General features: G+C 48.3%; 2 protein-coding genes across 4 annotated transcripts in view; one reads left to right on the forward strand and one right to left on the reverse strand.

Annotated features, from left to right (window-relative positions):
- The window catches only part of CNNM2 (cyclin and CBS domain divalent metal cation transport mediator 2), a 165,249-nt gene extending 151,389 nt beyond the window's left edge, over positions 1 to 13,860 (forward strand). The window contains exons 5-8 of one of the 2 annotated variants that reach the window (XM_050804113.1): positions 4,495 to 4,588; positions 7,607 to 7,672; positions 11,461 to 11,645; positions 12,349 to 13,860. In XM_050804113.1, coding sequence (XP_050660070.1) covers positions 4,495 to 4,588; positions 7,607 to 7,672; positions 11,461 to 11,645; positions 12,349 to 12,558 — 555 coding nt within the window. In that variant the 3' untranslated portion in view covers positions 12,559 to 13,860. The remainder of the gene's footprint in view (positions 1 to 4,494; positions 4,589 to 7,606; positions 7,673 to 11,460; positions 11,646 to 12,348) is intronic. The other variant, XM_050804115.1, reaches the window with a different exon arrangement.
- Positions 1 to 19,403, reverse strand: part of ARL3 (ADP ribosylation factor like GTPase 3) — a 537,289-nt gene that overhangs the window by 407,000 nt on the left and 110,886 nt on the right. The gene's annotated exons all lie outside the window — the stretch shown is intronic.

Here is a 19,403-nt window from a genome sequence, read left to right on the forward strand (position 1 = left end):
CCTTTAATCTATTGCAATTTTTAATGAAGTAAAATTACTCTAATGTGGTAACTCTTCCTAAGTGCTGAGATATTTTTAACAAAGTTTTTGTCAGTTTGAGGCAGAATGAGAAAAATGCAGTTGCAATGAGCTTTTCATAAAGCTCTGTGTATTCAGTTTGAAGACCTGTTACTCTGAAATGATATATTTTCTAAATTTGAGGGGTTAAATGTCTGGTCTTTTATGAAATGATGGTAACAGTAGATAGCTGGGTTTTGAGTTTTTTTTTTTTTTTTTTTCTGAGACAGTGCCTCACTATTTCGCCCAGGCTGGTCTTGAGCTCCTGACCTCAAGCAATCCTGCTGCCTCAGCCTCCCCAGTAACTGGGATTACAGGTGTGAGCCACTGTGCCTGGCAATAGTTGTGTTTTTTTAAATAAATACCTTTATTTTGCCCAGGCACAGTGGCTCATGCCTGTAATCCCAACACTTTGGGAGACCGAGGAGGGAGGAGCAGCCAGGAGTTCAAGACCAGCCTGAGAAACATAGTGAGACCCTGTCTCTATGAAAAAAATAGAAAAAATTATTTGGGCATGGTGGTGCACGCCTGTAGTGCCAGCTGCTCAGGAGGCTGAGTTATAAGCATTGCTTGAGCTCTAGAGTTCAAGGCTGCAGGATTCTTACCGCAGGTGCAGTGAGCTGTGATTGCACCACTGCACTCCAGCCTGGGTGACAGAGCAAGACCCTGTCTGAAAAAAATAAATTTTAAAACCATCTTTATGAAAAACAAATTTGGCAACCCCATGTCTTTCCCTGTATCTGTCTTTGTAGAGGTGTGTCTTACTGGCCATTAGGATGGAAATGTCTAGGAATACACTGAGCTAGCGTATCCACCCTGTAACAGTGGATCTCGACTAGATGGAGTCCAGAGGGAAGATGGCAGATCCTCCCCTGCCTGGGATCCTGTCTGGAAGGACAGAGGAAGCATCAACTGGAATGGCAGTGGTCTGGAGTTTTGAGTCTTGCAGCTGCCCTTGCTTAATCGGCCGACTCAGCTACACTGCCTTTGAGGGAGTCCCTTGAGAGGCCAGGCACACAGTTTCCAGGGCTGGGGCCACTCGTCACAGACAGAGCCTTAAAGCAATGATTCCCAAAGTTTGCGGCTTGCTAGAATCACCTGGAGAGCTTTTTAAATAAAATCCTCATGCCCAGATTCACCTATATCATTAAATGAGAATGCCCGAGGGCCAGAGCCAGAGTCAGTAATTTGGGAATCTCTGCTTTGAGTGTGCAAGGCAGAGCTTCATGCCTGAGTGGAACCACTGCACACTTCCAAGAGACAGATGGTGTGAACCTATGGATTAAATAGAGGGGAAAAAAGATGCATGGTTTTCTGTTTTATAGTCATGTTTTGGTAGTGCCAGCCCTACTGGGCCTGACAGTTTATCTCCAAAGAATAGTGACCTGACATCTCTCTGCAGGGACACAACACAAAAGCCCCTGTAATTTGTACAACAAATGCTCCAGATAACTGGAGACCCCCAGGAATGGAAGTCACCATGAGGCTCCACTGCATTTGACCCTTCCTCCCGATTTCCTGCACGGAGGGTCAGCCTCAGAGCTGGTCACGCAGCCACTCTTGAGGTTACAAACTACAAAGCAGACATTTGCAGCCAGCACATAAGTGTCAGTTCAGGAAGAGATGGACACAGAATTGGGGAGACACGTACCGCAGCCACTCCTGTGTTTGTTGCTATCTCTGAACCTTGTTCCTCCCCTCCTCTCTGAAGGGACCCTACTTCAGGGACTTCCCCAGCACCCAGAGTCCCGAATTTTCAACAGCCTTCCTGTGGTCCCACAGATGGGGACGTCCTGCTGCCTGTCCCTCTCCTGCCGGGACCACCGTGCCCCCACTGAATCCTCTGTGGGGTAGGAAAGCCTCCTGCAGCCCCCAGCGGCCTGTGGTCAGTGATGCTGCTCCCCGGCGGCCTTGAGCACCTGAGGCCCTGACCATCCTTGCCCCTGGAATTCTCCTGTCCCCTGCTCTTCTGCCATGGTGCTGCTCTCTGGGCCTCCCTTGTCAGGCTCTGCCGTGGTCCTGTTACGGTTTCAGTTTTCCCTCCTGCTCTCAGTTGTGGGCCACGCTTCAGTCCTTTTCCTGTCTCAGGTCCATGTCTCCAGCCCTGACCTCTCTCTAGACCTTCTTTCTCCCACTCGTGGTGTCCGTGTTCCTCAGCCCCTCCCGATGGGCCTCTGGTTCCTATACTCCTGTGTCCCTGATGGCTTCTCTGAATCCCTTATCAAGAGCTTCTCTACTGCAGTCCCTCCTCAGCCCTGTGGCCGCCACCCTCGCAGAAGCAAACTCTGTTCCTCCACCCAGGACCCAACCACGCCAGCCCATCGCCTGGGGATCTGCTCACCCAGCTGCCTTCCAGACTTGCCCTCACTCCTCCCTGCAAATCCAGAGCCTGGCCGGCCGCTGCTGCTGCCCTGGGCTTCCCCCGTGCTGTCCCCTTCTCTTGGTCATCCACGGCTTTTCCTTCCTGTGTGTGATTTGTCTTTATGTAAGAACAAGAAGTAAGATTTTTCTGGGAGCTTCTGTTCCCAATGTCTTTTTCCTCATGCTGAGCTCTTGTGTGCCATGTTGTGGGCCATTGCTTCTCATGTGCTCACCTGTCCCTGCTGCATGGTCAGCCTGTGGGGGATGACAGCTGTCATCTCCGACTCCACAGTGTCACCTGTAGGGCCCTGCCCGTGTGGGGAGGGTTTTCATTACCTGCCCATTTGCAGGTGGATTTTTATATCATGGGTAGAGTTATAAGTTTATACAGCAAGATAATTGGCTAGGGACTGGTGAACTGTCATTTCTGTTGAACATGAAAACCTGAAAGGCAGTAGTTCATCTTCTGAAGAAATGGCCCAAGAAAGAGCTTTCGTAATTGGAAACTTAATATAAAATAATAGTTTGCATCAGGTGGCATAGCATTTTTTTTTTTTTTTTTTTTTTTTGAGATAGGGTCTCATTCTGTGGCCCGTGCTGGAGTGCAGTGGCACAATCACGGCTCACTGCCTCACAGGTTCAAGTAATCCTCCCAAGTAGCTGAGACTACAGGTGCACGCCACCATACCTGGCTAATTTTTGTATTTTTTGTAGAGATGGGGTCTTGCTGTGTTGCCCAGGCTGATATTGAACTCCTGGGCTCAAGCAATCTGCCCGTCTCGGTCTCCCAGAGTGCTGAGATTATGGGTATGAACCACTGCTCCCAGCCTCCTAGCACCCTGATGAAGAGCTTGTTCTTTACGAAATCTTGCTGATCCCCCCTCCCTTGATTTGTGGGAGGGGAGTGATTTGTCTACTGCGTTGAGTTGTGCGCATTAAATGAATTCATAAAACACTGCTGTTAGCACAATTCCTTTTCAATACATGGCATCTTAATTTTTGTTCACCCATTGTAAAGGATGCCTCACACAGTTGTAGTAATGGGAACAAGAGCATTTCTGACCATTAGCCTGAAAATCTAAAAGTGAAACTGACTTATGAGAGCATTTCAGTAGCCCAGAAAACACAGTGAACACCTACCATGCAGGGATTATAGTGGACCCTAGGGTTCCAGGGATGAATAAGACACTCTGTCCCAAAAGAACTCATCAAGGTAAACGAGAAGTTGTAGACAAGTTAGCGAAAGTGAAGAAAAGGGAAAATCTTAGGGGGAGGAGAGGGGAACTTTGTTTTAACGGAAGGAGACTTTCTTCAAAGTGCTTTTCCAAAACAGGAGAAAAATCCCCTGGAGCTTAAGTGCCTCCAGGAGTGTAGACAGCAAGTTATCGGCCTGCGAGGGTCTGTTCAGTGGTCAGAACACCGTGCTCGTGAGACGAGAGTGGGCTCTACCCAGGTTATTCCTCTCTGTTCCATGGCCACGAACCATGTCGGCCCTTGACCCTGATTCAGCCCCAGCTCTGGCTCCTTGGACAGCCATCGCCCAGCATCGTCTTGGTGCTCGGTCCCACCGATGGAGCAAGATGTGCCGTCTTTTCATAGCTGGAGGCCTGAAGAATCCAAGAACTACAGATATTGGGAAGATACTAAGTGGACTCACAGAAAGTAAACATTACAGGCCAGGCACAGTGGCTCACGCCTGTAATCCCTTGGGGAGCACTTTGGGAGGCCGAGAAGTGAGACAGGATTACTGGAGCTCAAGAATTCAAAACCAGCCTAGGTAACACAGATCTATCTCCACAAAGAACATTGTATTTTAAGTTTTTAATATAAAAATTATTTTAAAAATAAACATCACATTTACACTGTCACCTCTGCACAATCAGCCAAATCCAGTTTTCATATTTAAAACGAATGAGACCCCTCCTCCCAGTGGGAAAGTTGAGCTGAAGCTTTACTCCCTCAATAGTGTTGGGAAAGGAAATTCGACAAAAATCTAAGGAAGGACCAAATATTGTACAGAGTGTGCCAATAGGCTCTTGCAGCTGGACTGAAAATACCTGCCTTTTCTTTCCACAGGGGAAAGTGGAAGTGGAAGCTGGGAAAGAAGGTATGAAGTTTGAAGCGAGCGCCTTCTCATACTACGGCGTGATGGCCCTGACAGCCTCTCCAGGTACGTTTGGTTCTCAGCCGCATAGGGCAGGGCCACATGTTAGGAAGTAAGGCCCCTCTCCTGTCATCTTTCTCTATCTGCCAGCTGACCCATTCATTTCCTTTTTGAACATTTTTTTGAAGTATATCATATATGCAGAAAATCTGCACAAATCCTAAGTATACACACCTCCATGAATTCTCACAAACTGAACACATGTGTAAAGCGGCACCCAGATCAAGAGACAGGACGTTACCAGCCTTACAGAACTCCCATCGCACTCCCTTTTAGTCACTGGTCCCCCAGAGTAACAGCTGTCTTGACTTCTCAGCCTAATTTTGCCTGCTTTTGAAGTTTGCATAAATGGAGACACTGTGTGTGTTACACAGAGGCTGGCTCCTTTCTCTCAGTGTCATGCTTGTCACGTCACCTCTGTTGCTGTATGTGATCACACTCTTATTTCCTCTTGCCGTGTCTAGTATGCCACTATATGAATACACAGCAGTGCACGTGTCCTTTCATTGCTGATAGACATTGGGGTAGTCCTGTCTGGGGCTACTATGAATATGTGGCTTTGAACATTCTTGTACATGTCTTTGGGTGAATGTGTTTGTCCATTTCTGCTGGGTGTGCACCTGGGACTGGCACTACAGGTCAGAGGGTGTGCCTCTGGATTCAGCTCTGATGTACCCGCTTACCCCCAACCTGTGCTGTGTGAATTCCGGTTGCTCTGTATCCAGCACTTGATATTGTTGAGTCTGTTAAATGTTAGCAATTTGGGAGGTCTTAATTTGCATGTTTCTGAGGACGAATGAGGTTGTTCCTATATACTGACTGCCTGTGGTGGCCGGCTCTTGTCTGGAGAACTGGCCAGTTGAGTCAGCCAGTTAAGGGTGAGTGGCCATGGGATTGACTAAGTTCTCTGAGCACAAGATTCCAAGATGCCAGCCAGCCAGATGTTCCCTCAGACATGAACACAGATACCTGGTGGCTTGCTGGCCGCTGGGGATGGCGCTGCTTGGCAGAGTGCACACGCTTGCTATTAACACCTTAGGCAGCCTGAACAGGTCGGGCAGGTCGACAGAGGTGCTGGAGTGCCACCTTGTGGCAAAAACACCAAATGATGTGTAGTTTTAGGAAACCTCATTTACAAACCTCAAACCTAAAAATAACCCATTTTAAAAGAATTCCTGAAAGCCAGGCTTCAAAGGGAAGTTTTTGTGACGTTGGTCTTCATCGACTGCTCTACCCAATAGTCTGAGGAACCCAAAGATGTTTTGGTTAGAAAGTCACTGAGACGTCAAGAATTCTATCACATTTCTAAACTTCCTCTGTCCCAAACACCCCTTCTCACTATCCTGTTGCAGGTGTTTGAGTCCTGGGGGCACAGTGTTCCCACTGTCAACTGCTGACCAACACCCATACGCATTGTGAACATAGGCCTGTCTGACCCTACTTAATGAGTAGGTTTCTGTCGTAAACTTGAAGGTGACCTTCGTTTTCACTGCTTAGTGACAGAGATGGGGTAGCTCTTACCTAGGCATGAGAAGACCTGGGTTGTAGCTTCAGCTACATCACAGGCAGGTCGTGTGATGTTGAGCGAGGCTCTTGGTCTCCGCCTTAAGAGGATATAATGATACCAGCTCATGTGATTATTAGAAGACTAGGATGCAGTGATCCTCACACAAGTGCCTTTTCCCCTTGAAAACACGAGGGGAAATGTGGGTATAGCAGAAAGGTGCCATGACTGTGACGAGTTTTGGCAGCTGATCTCGAATTAGCCCCAGGTGAACAGAACCAGATTTATAAGATGACTTTGAAAAGAAACTAGGAGTGGGTTGTACATTTCTACCAATTACTGGTTCTGAAACATAAATATCAGCCCAGTTTCTGTTGAACTGTAATGGAAGGACAAGTCTCATTCAGAAGAGGACGTGGTGAGCAGCCCTCTGAGTCTGGAACTGCTAAGAAGGAAGGGGAAATCACTTGAGGTCAGGAGTTCGAGACCAGCCTGGCCAACGTGGTGAAACCCCATCTCTACTAAAAATACAGAAATTAGCCAGGCGTGGTGGCACATGCCTGTAGTCCCAGCTACTCGGGAGGCTGAGGCAGGAGAATCGCTTGAGCCTGGGAGGTGGAGGTTGCAGTGAGCCCAGAGCATGCCACTTTACTCCAGCCCCGGTGACAGAGTGAGACTCCATCTCAAAATAAAAAAGTGGGGGGAATTTCATTAATGGCATCTTATCTATTCCAAAGCCTAGTATTTTACTTAACTTTATGCTAAGATTTGGGATTTTGTATATTCATTGAGAAGCACAGTTAGTAGACATCTCAAGGTAAAGTTTCTGTTTATTGATGTTCGCCATCTGGGGAAAGCCTGCAATAATCAGTTCTTAAGAACTGCCTGCCCCAGAGGCATGATTCCTGCTCAACATTTCATGTTCTGAGACTTTTCAGTCTGATGGGGTGGTGAGAAGCGGTGATGAGGCTGACTCTGGTCTGCATTCCCAGGAAATCTGTGTATGTGTTCTTTACTTACTTTCCTCTATTTTGAGATTTGAAAGCATTCCTAACAATTCAGAGCTTCAGGTCAAAATTAAAATGAGCTAAAGTTGCACATATGAGAAGCTGTAGGCTGTGCAGTGAGTGAGTATTGGGGTGTAGGCACCAGCAGTTTGGGTCAGGTTCTTAGGGCAGTTGACTAATTGAGCTCCCCTTTTGCGCAGCTACTGGTGATTTAAGCCCTTAAGAGTCGCACCTTTTGAGCTATCAACCCCAATTAGTTATTATTGGCTTAAGAGATTTCGTGGTTAGTAACAAGCCCATGGGTAGGATTTCTCCTGGTCTTGGCCTCCCTGTATTCCTCTTCCTGGAAAGCAGTGTGTGCTGTTTTGTTTCTATACCATACCGACTTGCATTTCTGCAACTGAATGCGCATATTGTATTGGTAGAATAAGTATCCCCTCCTGTCCCTTGATTACAGAGATCTCTTTTCTTGCCTTTTGATGTGATCTCACCCTGTTTTTCTCCATTTTTCAGTTCCTTTGTCCCTGTCTCGTACCTTTGTTGTCAGCAGAACAGAGTTGTTAGCAGCAGGTTCTCCAGGTAATTCTGCATGCTTCCTTTCCGTAATTCTCCCGATTGCCTCCCCTGCCCCCCATCACGCCTGGCTGGCTGGGTCTGCTCCCTTTACCTGGACAGGCTGTTTTCGTGTTCCTTGGAGCACTAAAGCTCTAAGGTTCTGTAACTTTATAGCGAGCTCTCCAGGAAAGCATAAGCCACAGCAGGTAGAGAGTCCAGAACACCGCAAAGTCGCCATGCACACAGTAGCCACGAAGCATGGAAAGGGAGAGCTGCTCTGGCGTGGATTGTTAGTGCTCCCTGCCCGCGCGGCTGACCTTGAATTTTCAGGTCAGCAGTAGGGGACTGTTCTTGGTTCTTATTCTGACCTCAGCAAGTCGTGGTGCGTGGAGTTTGCAGAGGCCCTGAGAGCCTCAAACCCTGAGGCCGCTTTTATAGAGCCCATTTGCCAAAGGCCTGAGACCTGTAAACTCTTCTTGGTAAGCAAGAAAAATACCCCATCCACACAGGTGCACGACATTCCTGTCTCCTGGGTTCTTCCCACATCTGTGTGAGCGGAGCGTGAGCGCCTCTGCTGTCCGCCAGGCAGGCGGCCCTGCTGCTCCCCGCCACCTGACTTTGTTTTGGAGTGAACACCCAGCACATTCCTATCCCACTGCTGCCGACTGCCCTGCAGGAGAGGGTGGCCGGGCCTAGCTAATACGTCCAGCCATTAAAAAGAAGGGAAAAGGCTTAATCTGTCTTTAATTAAAATTGCTGGGATTTCCTAGTTGGTAACACAACTTTCCTATATTTATCTTCAGAGTTTTTTCCATAATTACTATACTGTCATAAAACTTCGGAACATAAATTTGGCCACAAAACCTGACCTGAACTGGGGGTCAGTCACTACGGTTTTCGCTCTACTTGTTGTGAATCCTCGTCTGTCTCACCAAAAGTTAATGTGTTTGCAGACGAGGGCCGCCCCAGAATTACTGGGTGGTGTATGTAACATGGGGTGTACAGACTGTATCACCTTCCAGAATTCAAACATCTCCGGCCCCCAAGGGCTTCAGATGAAGAATGTGGACCTTTATTATTACTATTTTAAGTAAGATGGCATTTGAGGCTCTGAGCAGTGGGCTGAAGCTCAGGGTTGCAGCACCCCTGCTCGCACTGGCGCCCGTCGAGCTGTGGAAGGGGACCCGGAAGGCAGGGCCTGCCCCTCCAGAGGTTGGCTATGGAGCCAGGCAGCAGGCTCTTGGCAAAGGAGAGGATCTACTCACACAAACAGAGGGCAGTGGGGTGAGAGGAAGCAGACTGAGTCTAGATGCTTTGGAAGATCGGAGAAATCGCCCTAAAATCCTCCTCAGGAGAGAACAGGAGACTCAAAAGTACTGCAGGAGACCTCAGACAAGTAAAGTACGTTGAAATGTTTTGTTTTTATAGCCTTCAAATGTTAACACAAACTGTTTCGAAGGCGTCTGTAGAAATGGTGATGAGATAGGTGGCCAAAGCACAGGGATACAGTAGGATCTCGTTTCAAAAAAACGGACTAATCTGTCACCCTGCGTGAAGTCACTGCATGTGCAAAGGCTTGGTCATGGGGTGGGCGCATGGTGGCAAGGTCCGAGAGGAAGCTGACAAGAAAGAATAGAAAATGCCAACTGGGCTCACTTACGGGGTACCTACTCTACTGATGTCAGACAAGCACTTTGTACATTATCTTATTTTTAACCCTTGTCAGACCTTATAAGATGGGTACCAGGGCTGGGCACGGCACTCACGCCTATAATCCCAGCACTTTGGGAGGCTGAGGGGGGTGGATCACCTGAGGTCAGGAGTTCAAGACCAGCTTGGTCTTGAAGTGAAACACAGTGAAACCCTGTCTCTACTAAAAATACAAAAATTAACTGGGCGTGGTGGTACACGCCTGTAATCCCAGCTGCTCGGGAGGCTGAGGCAAGAGAATCACTTGAACCTGGGAGGCGGAGGTTGCAGTGAGCCAAGATTGTACCACTGCACTCCAGCCTGGGTGACAAGAGCAAGACTCTCTCAAAAAAAAAAAAGGTCCACGTTTTACAGATAAAGAATCTGAAACTTAGCAAAATTGGGTCACCTATTCAAAGATCCATTCTGCTAAATATAAAAGTCTGATAAATTGTTAATTTGCCTTGTTCTCGTAGAAATGGAAACAAGGGGAACTGCCACTCTGAATTTAATTTGTCTAACAATGGAAAATTAGTTCATAAATTGACAATTGGAGGGAGAGTTAAGATACAAAAATTTTAGGAGAAAGTGGGCGCGGTGGCTCACGCCTATAATCCCAGCACTTTGGGAGGCTGAGGCAGCCAGATCACTTGAGCTCAGGAGTTCAAGACCAGGCTGGGCAACATGGCAAAACTCCATCTCTACCAAAAATGTAAAAAATAGCTGGGCATGGTGGCACACACTTATAGTCCCAGCTGCTTAGGAGGCTGAGGCAGGAGAATCCCCTGAGCCCAGGAGGTTGAGGCTACAGTGAGCCAAGATCACACTACTGCATTCCAGCCTGGGTGACAAAGCAAGACCCTGTCTCAAAAAAAAAAAAAAAAAAAAAATTAGGAGAAAGCGAACTCATCACCGGAGATTCTTGGAGTACTTATGTTTTGTTCTGAGTGTCCTATTTTAAGACGGCGATGGGGTGAGATGAACAGCTGCAGGATTTATCCTGCAGAAGAGACTTAAGTAGACCATCGCTCTCTCCACCTATCTAAGGGCTATTTTGAATAGCAGAGGAAGAAAAGGCACTAAAGCTCCACACAGAGGAAGCGAGGCTATCATTTGAAGTTAGGGAGGCACGTTTTGATGGGCGCGATGACAAACTTTCCCGATAGCCAAAGGGCAGGTGCAGCCAAGGGCCAGCTCCTCCGAGGGACACATTGCAAAGAGGAGCCAAGCGTCAGATGGGAGAATTGGTCCCCTCCAGTCCTGTGATAGGATGCAATTCAAGACCTGGCCAGGGTGGGCACGCAGTTCCTATCTGCAATAGTTGGTTAGAAAAGTAAAAAGTGAAAGAAGCCTTGGTGAAGGGGCATTTTTTAATGACATTTCTATTAGAAGCCACAGTGAACTTCCCTTTAAGAGCAACAACACCCAGACTGGAGCGCCTTCCACTGTGTTTTAAGGGAGGGATGCTACAAAACCTCACTGAAGACTATAGCGCCCAAGATAACTTATGCAAACACTCGTTAGGGGTTTGGGTTTGGTGTCTTCTAGTGTTCTTAAATTCCTGCGACATCCTCGGGCTACCTGATGGGGGATTTTAATGGGGTCAGAGATGAAGATAATAGGTTCAGCTAGAGGGTATCGTATGAGCAGACAAGTATTTTGATCCCTTTATAATACCTACTGATTTAATATTCTCAAGAGTCCCTTGTTTTTACTTCCGGCAAAATAATGAAGTGCTGTCCTCCTGTGGCCTGCGTTTGACACCAAGCAGCTTCTGCATGTTGGGCCTTGGCCCGTCCTCACCTGAGCATCTCACAGCACCCAGGAACGTTCCTCACGAAGGCACACAGTGCAGGGTCTTTGCTGTTAGAGACGTGGGAGGATTGTGTCTGTCACATACACAGGGCCAAGCAGCTGAGATGGGCATATTCTGCTGGTACAGGGAAGCCCACGAGTCTGCCATATGTAGGAGACCCTCTGGCGTACTGTGCGGCCGAGACATCTGGAGTCAGTTGGCTGGGCTTGTGTGGCATTTAGTATTTTTTATTTTGGAAAATAAAGAGCTGGTTTTATTGGCTGTATCTACTTCACTTAAACAGTTGGATTTTTCCCTCCTTTTCCAGGTGAAAATAAGTCCCCTCCTCGCCCATGTGGCTTGAATCACTCAGACTCCCTGAGTCGAAGCGACCGGATTGACGCCGTCACACCAACACTGGGGAGCAGCAATAACCAGCTCAATTCTTCGCTCCTCCAAGTCTATATCCCCGATTACTCGGTGCGAGCCCTTTCGGATCTGCAGTTTGTTAAGGTGAGAGACCTGAGTGCAGCATGGCTGGACCTGGCAGTTACGTGTCAACTTCCCTGGCAAATTGTCTGTTTTGCCCTTTGCCCTCCTCGGAGCTCTCCCTTTGTCACTCTGTGGTGCCCTTCCTTCCATTCTCAACTACAAACCCTGTCTTCGTCTGTTGTGCCCAAGCCTCAGGTTGAGAAAAACGTTGATCTTCTTGGTTCTATCCAATGAGCTGCCAAATGAAATGTAGCTCTTTCGGGGAATGGGAGCCAGAGATCCTGGAAAATAGAGTAGCCCCTTTTCAAAGAGCTCCTGGGTGCGTGGCTCCCTGCCTGGCCCTGGGAAGGCTGAGGTCAGGAGACTCGGGAGGGTCTCGGCGAAGGCTCCAGCTCTGTCTTCTGCCCGGCAGTCAGGGTACTTACCTTGGTCTGAAATAAAGATGACTTTTGGAGAACAAACCAGCTTTAGCTGGGGGAAACCAGTTTCTGTTTTCTAGTCCCTAAAAGTTTGAAACTATATTTGGAAGTGGGTTACATCAGTAAGAACTGACTTGTTCACCAAAGTCAACTTGACCTTTGAAAAGTGGCTCACTGCACCCAAGTGTGATTTTTCTCCTAGAGAGGCTGCTGTGGGCCTGTCAGGGGATTGAACATGTGGAGATAAGAAAACCTAAAAATAAGCATTATCTTGGTTTGTTTTCTGTGCCATCTTCTGGCCCCAGATCTCAAGACAGCAATACCAAAATGCCTTGATGGCATCCCGGATGGACAAAACCCCTCAGTCTTCAGACAGTGAAAACACTAAAATCGAATTGACTCTTACGGAGCTGCATGACGGGTTGCCAGACGAGACAGCCAACCTGCTCAACGAACAGAACTGTGTGACGCACAGTAAGGCCAACCACAGCCTGCACAACGAAGGCGCCATCTAGGCCGCACTGGCTGCACCCGCCCAGGCCTGCACCCACCCACTCCTGAGGGCCCGGCCCCGTCTGCCCATGACTTCACTGGTGTGAGCTTGTCCGCCATGCCGCACCCTGCAACATCCTGAGACCAAAGACCTTGTGCCCTTCCCAGGAGCCGCGGAGGAGGACGGTGAGGGGAGGAATGGAAACTAGAAATATGAAGTTGGCGGCCGGGGCATGGCGTTCAAGATTTTGGAGATGAACTGATTCCGCCCAAATAGAATCATGTTTATTTTTTCAGCTCTCCCCTTCATCGTTATTCACGCTCTCTGCCCTCGATTTGCATGAAGTTGAAAATTGTCGCGATTTATTTTTTCAAGAGATCATGTTTTTAAAGTGTCTTTTGCAGAGTTTTAAGTTGTTCTGTCTGAACTCTGCTGTGATCCCATGATGTGACCCTAATAGGCTGGACTTGCCCCTCCGGTAGCCTTCCTTGGCCCTCCCAGGGAGGAGCACCCTTCCTCTGTGCCCCAGTGGGCATCACTGTCGAACTCGCTGGCTGAATGAAGAAGACCGTGTTACTGCAGAGCCTGCCAAGTGTGTCATCACGGTGGGGTGTAGCCTGCCTCAGAGGGACCTGCAGTCGCCTCTCTGAGCTCAGTGGTATTTTGAGAAGTTAATGTTTAACTGTTCCCCTTTCCCTCAGGAAGATTTAACATTTGCTTGGGAATGTGATTTTGCTCCCACCCTAAGGAATTTTTATCACCAAAATGAATATTAATGAATTTAAAACCCATGGTTTATCATTGGCAAGAGGCAAGTTGACTTCATCCTGTCATTCCAGCCTGGGGTCTCCCAGCCAGCCCTCCTCCCTGACCCAGTGCCCAAGCTCACAGAGTGTCGCCGCCCACCTCCCTGGTCCTTGCTCTTGTTAACCCAAGATGCTGCTACACAGATGCCAAATGGAAATCTTCCACGGGGCTGTTCAGTAAACACGTGATGTGGAGTGCAAGCTCCTCCCCTTCCCGCTAGGACATACGTTAACAGAAAAGGAGTCGGACCTTCTAGCTGCACTCTACTGTGTGCCGGGAAGGCATTTCTAGACCCATGTTTTTAAAGGAGGGAACTTTGGGGATTGCCAGCCCCTGCTCCTCCTCCCAGGGAGCCAACTGTCCCTCCTCCCCTGTCCCTGGGCCCATGGGGCCCGGCAGAGTGGCTGTGTCCCCTGCCTGAGGGCCTCTGCCTCCTCCCTCAGATGCGGCCCATGCCAGAGAGGCTGCCTGTACAGCCAGGGTCAGTTTGGCCCCAAACAGGGATTCAGAAACCAAATGCGTGTTGTGGCCATTTTATGTGTGTCTCCGTCTTATTTTAATACCAAATTCATCATGTAGTGAAATTATGTCAGGAGGTATTTGAGTGACTGAATTCTTAACTATAGCTTATCTGTGTTTTGTTAGCCTGAGGGATATGTGCAGGTTGTTGGCGCTATTCATACACTGAAATGAAATCATACTGACCAGTGTACACACGAGATGATCAGTCCTCGCCACATCCGTCACTAGGAAAGGAGAGAGCGTTTTCTGTTTAGGCTCACTGCGCGGAGGGAGGCCTTGGCTAAGCAGCAGTATTCTCCTCCCTACTCCAGGTAGGAAGTCTGTTCAGCCACGGCTGGGCTGTGTGCAGGGCAGGGAGCGTGGCTGAGGAGCAGACAGCAGCGGGCAGCCTGGTGAGCCGTTCGGTGCCTCACGTGTTGTGCATGCCCGGCTTAGTATTTCCTCTGGGATGTCAGTCCTGGAGTGTCTTCCTCAGAAGGTGCCATGCCCCTTAGTAGGGGGAAGTACTGATCTCACTTGGTGTAGAGGGTGCTGAGTGGCCTGCTACTGGCATGCAACCTGCCCCTGTGGGATGAAGCCCCACTGTGTAGCTTGACCTTAGAGGGGAGCCCACTCTAAGCATCCTTTTTTTAAACAGAGCCATCCAAATATAAAAGTCAGTTTCTTAAGATGCCTGTCCCTGAGCACAGCACCAGTGTGATGAGTGTGTAAAGATGAGGAGTCCCTGCAACAGAGCGAAGCCTGGCCCATGCTGGGGGAGGGTGTCTGTCCCCCACTTCGGGCCCGCGCAGTGCTGGCCTTCCCTGAGCGCTGGGGAGTCAGGCCTGCCTAGCCCGGCTTCTCTGGCCTCAGGAGCTCCGCCTGTCAACCTGCCCGGGCTCACATCTGCTTCTCCACACAGTCTGTCTCAGGGATGCCTTGCTACTGGGAGAGCCTCTGGAATCAGAGCTAGTGTGTTGGTGCCCTTTTCAGAGCTCTGCTGTTCCTTTATGAATCCTAAAGCACAGTCTGGGAAGAGGAGAGGGGATGCCAGCTGCTGCCTCTGACTTGAGGGAGAAGCAGACGTCTTCATACTGTCTTACCTGCTCGGCGTGATGGCTTCTTGCAAATTATTCTCTTATAAAAGAGCTTGGCAGGAGCGGCTCATCAGTGGGGCTCCCAAAGTTTGAAATTTTAACTGCCAAGTTCGTATTCGTTTTCTGTTACTCTTTACCTTCTATTAGTCACACTATTTGATAACATTAAGGAATCTAAAATCCTGTCAGATGTTAACATCTCTGACAGGAATGAAGGTTAACATCTCTGGGGAGAGCATAGGACCCTTCAAACAACACTCATGTCTGAGCAACCAGATTCCTCTTCCAGGCCCCACTTTCCCTCAGGAAACCAACCTTTCGGATGGTTGGAGGAGAAATGCTGGGCTCTTGCTTGTCTGGGGCAGCAGGAGAAGGACTTTGGCTTGGAAGGCCTCTGCCATTCATCTCTACAAAGCCAGTGGGGTCCAGCAGAGAAGGACGGGGGATAGCTGCAGTCTCGACGTGGCTGCTTTTCGGCGCCTCTGCTGGACTGCCCTCCCATGGCTGCGACCTTTCCAAGTGTGGAAAGGAGTGGGTCAAGTGGACCAGATGCAGACCCCTGGATACTGACAGGAGGCCTCACCCTCCTTTACGGGGTCTCTCCGGGTGGGACGGGGCCTCCCCTCCTCCTGAGCAGCCACTGGTGCCCCGTGGTTCCGCTGGAACTAAATCCCTAGCATCCAGATGGTCCTGGGACGCTCTGCCTTCTCTGTAAAGGAGGAGGGCTTTTCTCCTGCTGTCTTGGAGGTTCCTTCCCTTCACTGCTTGTCCCATATGCATCAGGCAAATTCAAACTCATACATTTAAACTCTTAGGAAAACAAAATCTTAAGACTTACACAGATATTGGGGTGCTAATCAACTAGCTTAAATCTTGGTTCTTACATATTTTGAACTTGAAAGGGTACATTGAACTCTGTTCTTTCTTCCCTCCTCACCTCACTCCCTGCAGGGAGTTAAATGCCATGTTGAAGCGGTTGGCATCCCCAAGTGGGAGGGAGTGGGGCAGCTTACCATCTTCTAATGTGACTTCAAGGAACAATGCAGATGTTGAATGCAGAGCTCCACACTAATATGGAACAATAACTGTGAGTATATTTACCTGTGCTGTCCTCAGCACTGTACACTAAAGGACCAGCTTTTCCAAGCCTAGGAAAATAATGGTAGATACAAATAGAAATACATTTTCCCTAGGAAATGGAGCAATAGGAATTTGAGCTAAGCAGGAACCATGAACTTCTGCCCTCAAATTCTGTCTTCGGGTTGAGCAGACCTGTGTAGGCCCTGGCTGATCAAGCCTGTGTCCTGCCTAGTGAAAACACAACCCCTCTGTCATCTGAAAGCCAGCCGGGGATCTGTAGCCATCCTCGCCTTCCCTAGGCCCAGGAAGGTGAGGGCTCCTGGGCAACCAGGCTTGTCCCTGTTGTTCCCCAGGGGTGATCTAGGCCGATGACTCACCTGGCTGGCACATGAAGGTGCTCACCTTGTTCTCTGGGGCTCCAAGCAAGAGCAGGCCAGGGAGGGCTGGCTTTCCACACTGCATTACATGACCCGAGCTCCCTGGTGGCATGGGAAAAACTCCCCTCTGCTTTTGAGCCCAGAATGGGCTTTTCTTTGCAAAGAGTTGAGGAGAAATACAAGACTGAGCTGGCAGGTTAGGGTCTGAGAGGCCTCTGAGGTACCATTGCTTACTTCTTTACTGAGGAAACTGGCTCTTGTCCTGGGCCATGTAGTTCCATTCTGGGCTCTAGACTAGTGGTGCTTCTGTCCATCAAGGGTATCTGGGTGAGGTGTAGGTTAACCCAGAATTAGTAGGGATATGGGGGTTTGAATAGGAAAGTGATTTGGGGATTCAGAAATTTTTCTGATGTAATTTATCAATGAGCAACTTCTCAGTTGAGTTTTATACCTCAGGGTCATTTGCAAATCTTTTATCTTTTCCTATTTCTTAGGTGTTCAAGTTGGTTAATAGGAGAGAGATGTTCAGAGACTTCTAAGTTGAGGTTCATTTGCCTCCATTTGAGGGGTGAGTGGTGCACCAATAGCTTGCTGCTATTACTCAGCAAGGCTGTGACAAGCCGGCCTTCCTCCTCTAGCACTTGCAAGCTTTCTGTCTGCAATCACGGTTTACTTGCCCGTTTCCCTTTTGCTACCTTCTTTCCTATCTGGAGATTCATATTCCAGAGTCCCTGGTCAACCCTACGGACGCAAAGAGGAGACGGCAGTTCACAGCAACTGCATAGAGCAGGGAGCAGCTTTCCTCCCACCATCCTAGGCAGGGGACCTTTGCTTCTCAGACCTGAGCTCAAGTAAGCATGTTCTGTCTGTATGCTAGAGCCACTGACATCATCTCTACTAGAATTGTTTTAAGTATCTATTGATGGGAAATACCAGGTTGAACTTCAAACAGCAAGGAAACAAAGGTTCTAGCTGCAAGAGAATAAAGTTCCAGGTGTTTGTATGCCGAGGTTTTTATGTACACAGATCCAATACATACTGTAAGAAAGTCTTGAGTACACAAGGTTTTCAGGTTTTAATGCCCATTGGGACCATGAACAAATGAGAATGACTGGGAGCATTGTCTTGCGTCGCTTGGAAGGATGCCTTCTGGCATGTACCCACATCTGATCCACATGGATTCACTTTTAGGATGCAATTCTTTGGGGGGCCAGATTCCGCTGCAGATTCACCCTGAAGAGAACTATCCAATGGGCCTGGTGGGGCTTGGGTGCCTGCCCTTTTTGTTGGAGGCTCAGGCTTCAGAGCGAGCAAAGTTGGGAAGAATAAGGTCTTAGGATTCTCATTCCCCAGAGAGCCCCAGCCTCGCTTCTGATTCATTACTCCCCAAGTCTGAAGTCTACTGTGAAGGTGAAGTTATCAATTTTTTGTTTCTTGAGTTCTTTAAACCCACAAATGTATATGCTTTATTTTATATTATTTATTATGTACATATGCCTGTTAGTACTTCATCTGTGACTAGGACAAGATCTGTCTTGAAGCTTCCTCATCCATGGATCCTAGGGTTCTGCTGTCCTTTAAGGTGGGTGAGAGGGTAGTGCTGTTTTTTATAAACAGGTTGCTGCCTTTATGTTGGCCCTAGCATCCCCAGCCCCTTTAGTTGGGCCCACCTGTATTCCTGATGACAAGTGTTTTGGATGAGGATGGAGGCAGGTCTCCGACCTTGTGGGCAGGGCCTCTCAAGTACCTCCATGAACTATTTCCGAGGTGGTTTATTGATGACAGGCTCTCTTCCCCTATGTAGGCTACAGTACAGCTGTGAGTCCATGGCCTCCTTCCTCCCAAGGCAGGTCACTTGCCTGGCCCCACAATGATAATGGTTTCTTCTACTTACCTTGAATTGCATAATCCATCTTTCTGGATAATGGAAGCTGCCTGCCCAGCTGGGCTCTTAATATGCCTTTTCTTGGTTTTGAGGCCCAGTGCCAACAATGACTTGGCCCTCAAGTAAGACCCTGCTTTGTGTCTGACTTCCATCCTCCTCAGCCTTTATTCACTGTATCATAGTGTACAGGTCATGCATTTGAGCAGTGAAGTTTTCTGAACACAGTATTCAGAGCTGTGTACATAAACCCAAATAAGCACAAATGACATGTATAGGATTAATGAGCTGATTGTCATAATGAATGCATTTTATAATTCAAATGATGTTGTAGATGTACAGTCTCTCCTATTTATTTTGTACCAATTTATTTGTAAATTTTGTGATTGTTTTACAAGGTTTTTGTTTATTTCTATTCTATTTAGATAAATGATGTTCTGTTCACCCTTCTAGCAGATGTGTGTTCCCTCTTCCCTTTCATCTATGCAACACCAACCATGCCATTGTGTTCAGCTTGGCTGAACCACCTGCCCACTTGCCTGGCTTTGCTGGTGGGAAAGCTGGGACTGGATCTCAGCATGACAACGTAGAAGAGCATCTTCTTTGGACAGTGTAAAGTCTTGAGAAGTGGGTACTAGTTCTGTGCCTCCAAGTCATAGCCTGGTACAGCTAATCCTAGGGGGAAGGTGTCCTCCTTTGCAAGGATTATAATCTGTCTTCCATCAGTTACTCTCTACATAAGAACATTCGGAGTATCCAGTCAAATTGCCCCAGACATTGGCTGCTCAGTCACTAATAACAACACACAGTGCAGCTAGGCTAAGCCGGTGTTTCCTAGGTAAGACCAAAGGCCTCATTCAGGCCTCTCATTTGGCTCTTAAAGACAAGGATGGCTTTATAGGGCCTCCTCTGCTATGCTAAGCCTGGGAGGAAGGTCAGAGCAGGCATGGATAGTCACTCTCGAGTGGAAACATCCAACCTGAGTGTGGCGAGGCGTGTGCAGCTGGGTCTTCAGGATTCAGTGGACATCCTGCATTCCCCAGTAATCGGTGTGTATGATACACATTCTTTTCCATCACCACTTTGTCTTCTGTTTCTTCTTAACGTCCTCACTCACATGTGA

Source organism: Macaca thibetana, chromosome 9 (assembly GCF_024542745.1).
Source record: "Macaca thibetana thibetana isolate TM-01 chromosome 9, ASM2454274v1, whole genome shotgun sequence".
Classification (NCBI taxonomy): domain Eukaryota; kingdom Metazoa; phylum Chordata; class Mammalia; order Primates; family Cercopithecidae; genus Macaca; species Macaca thibetana.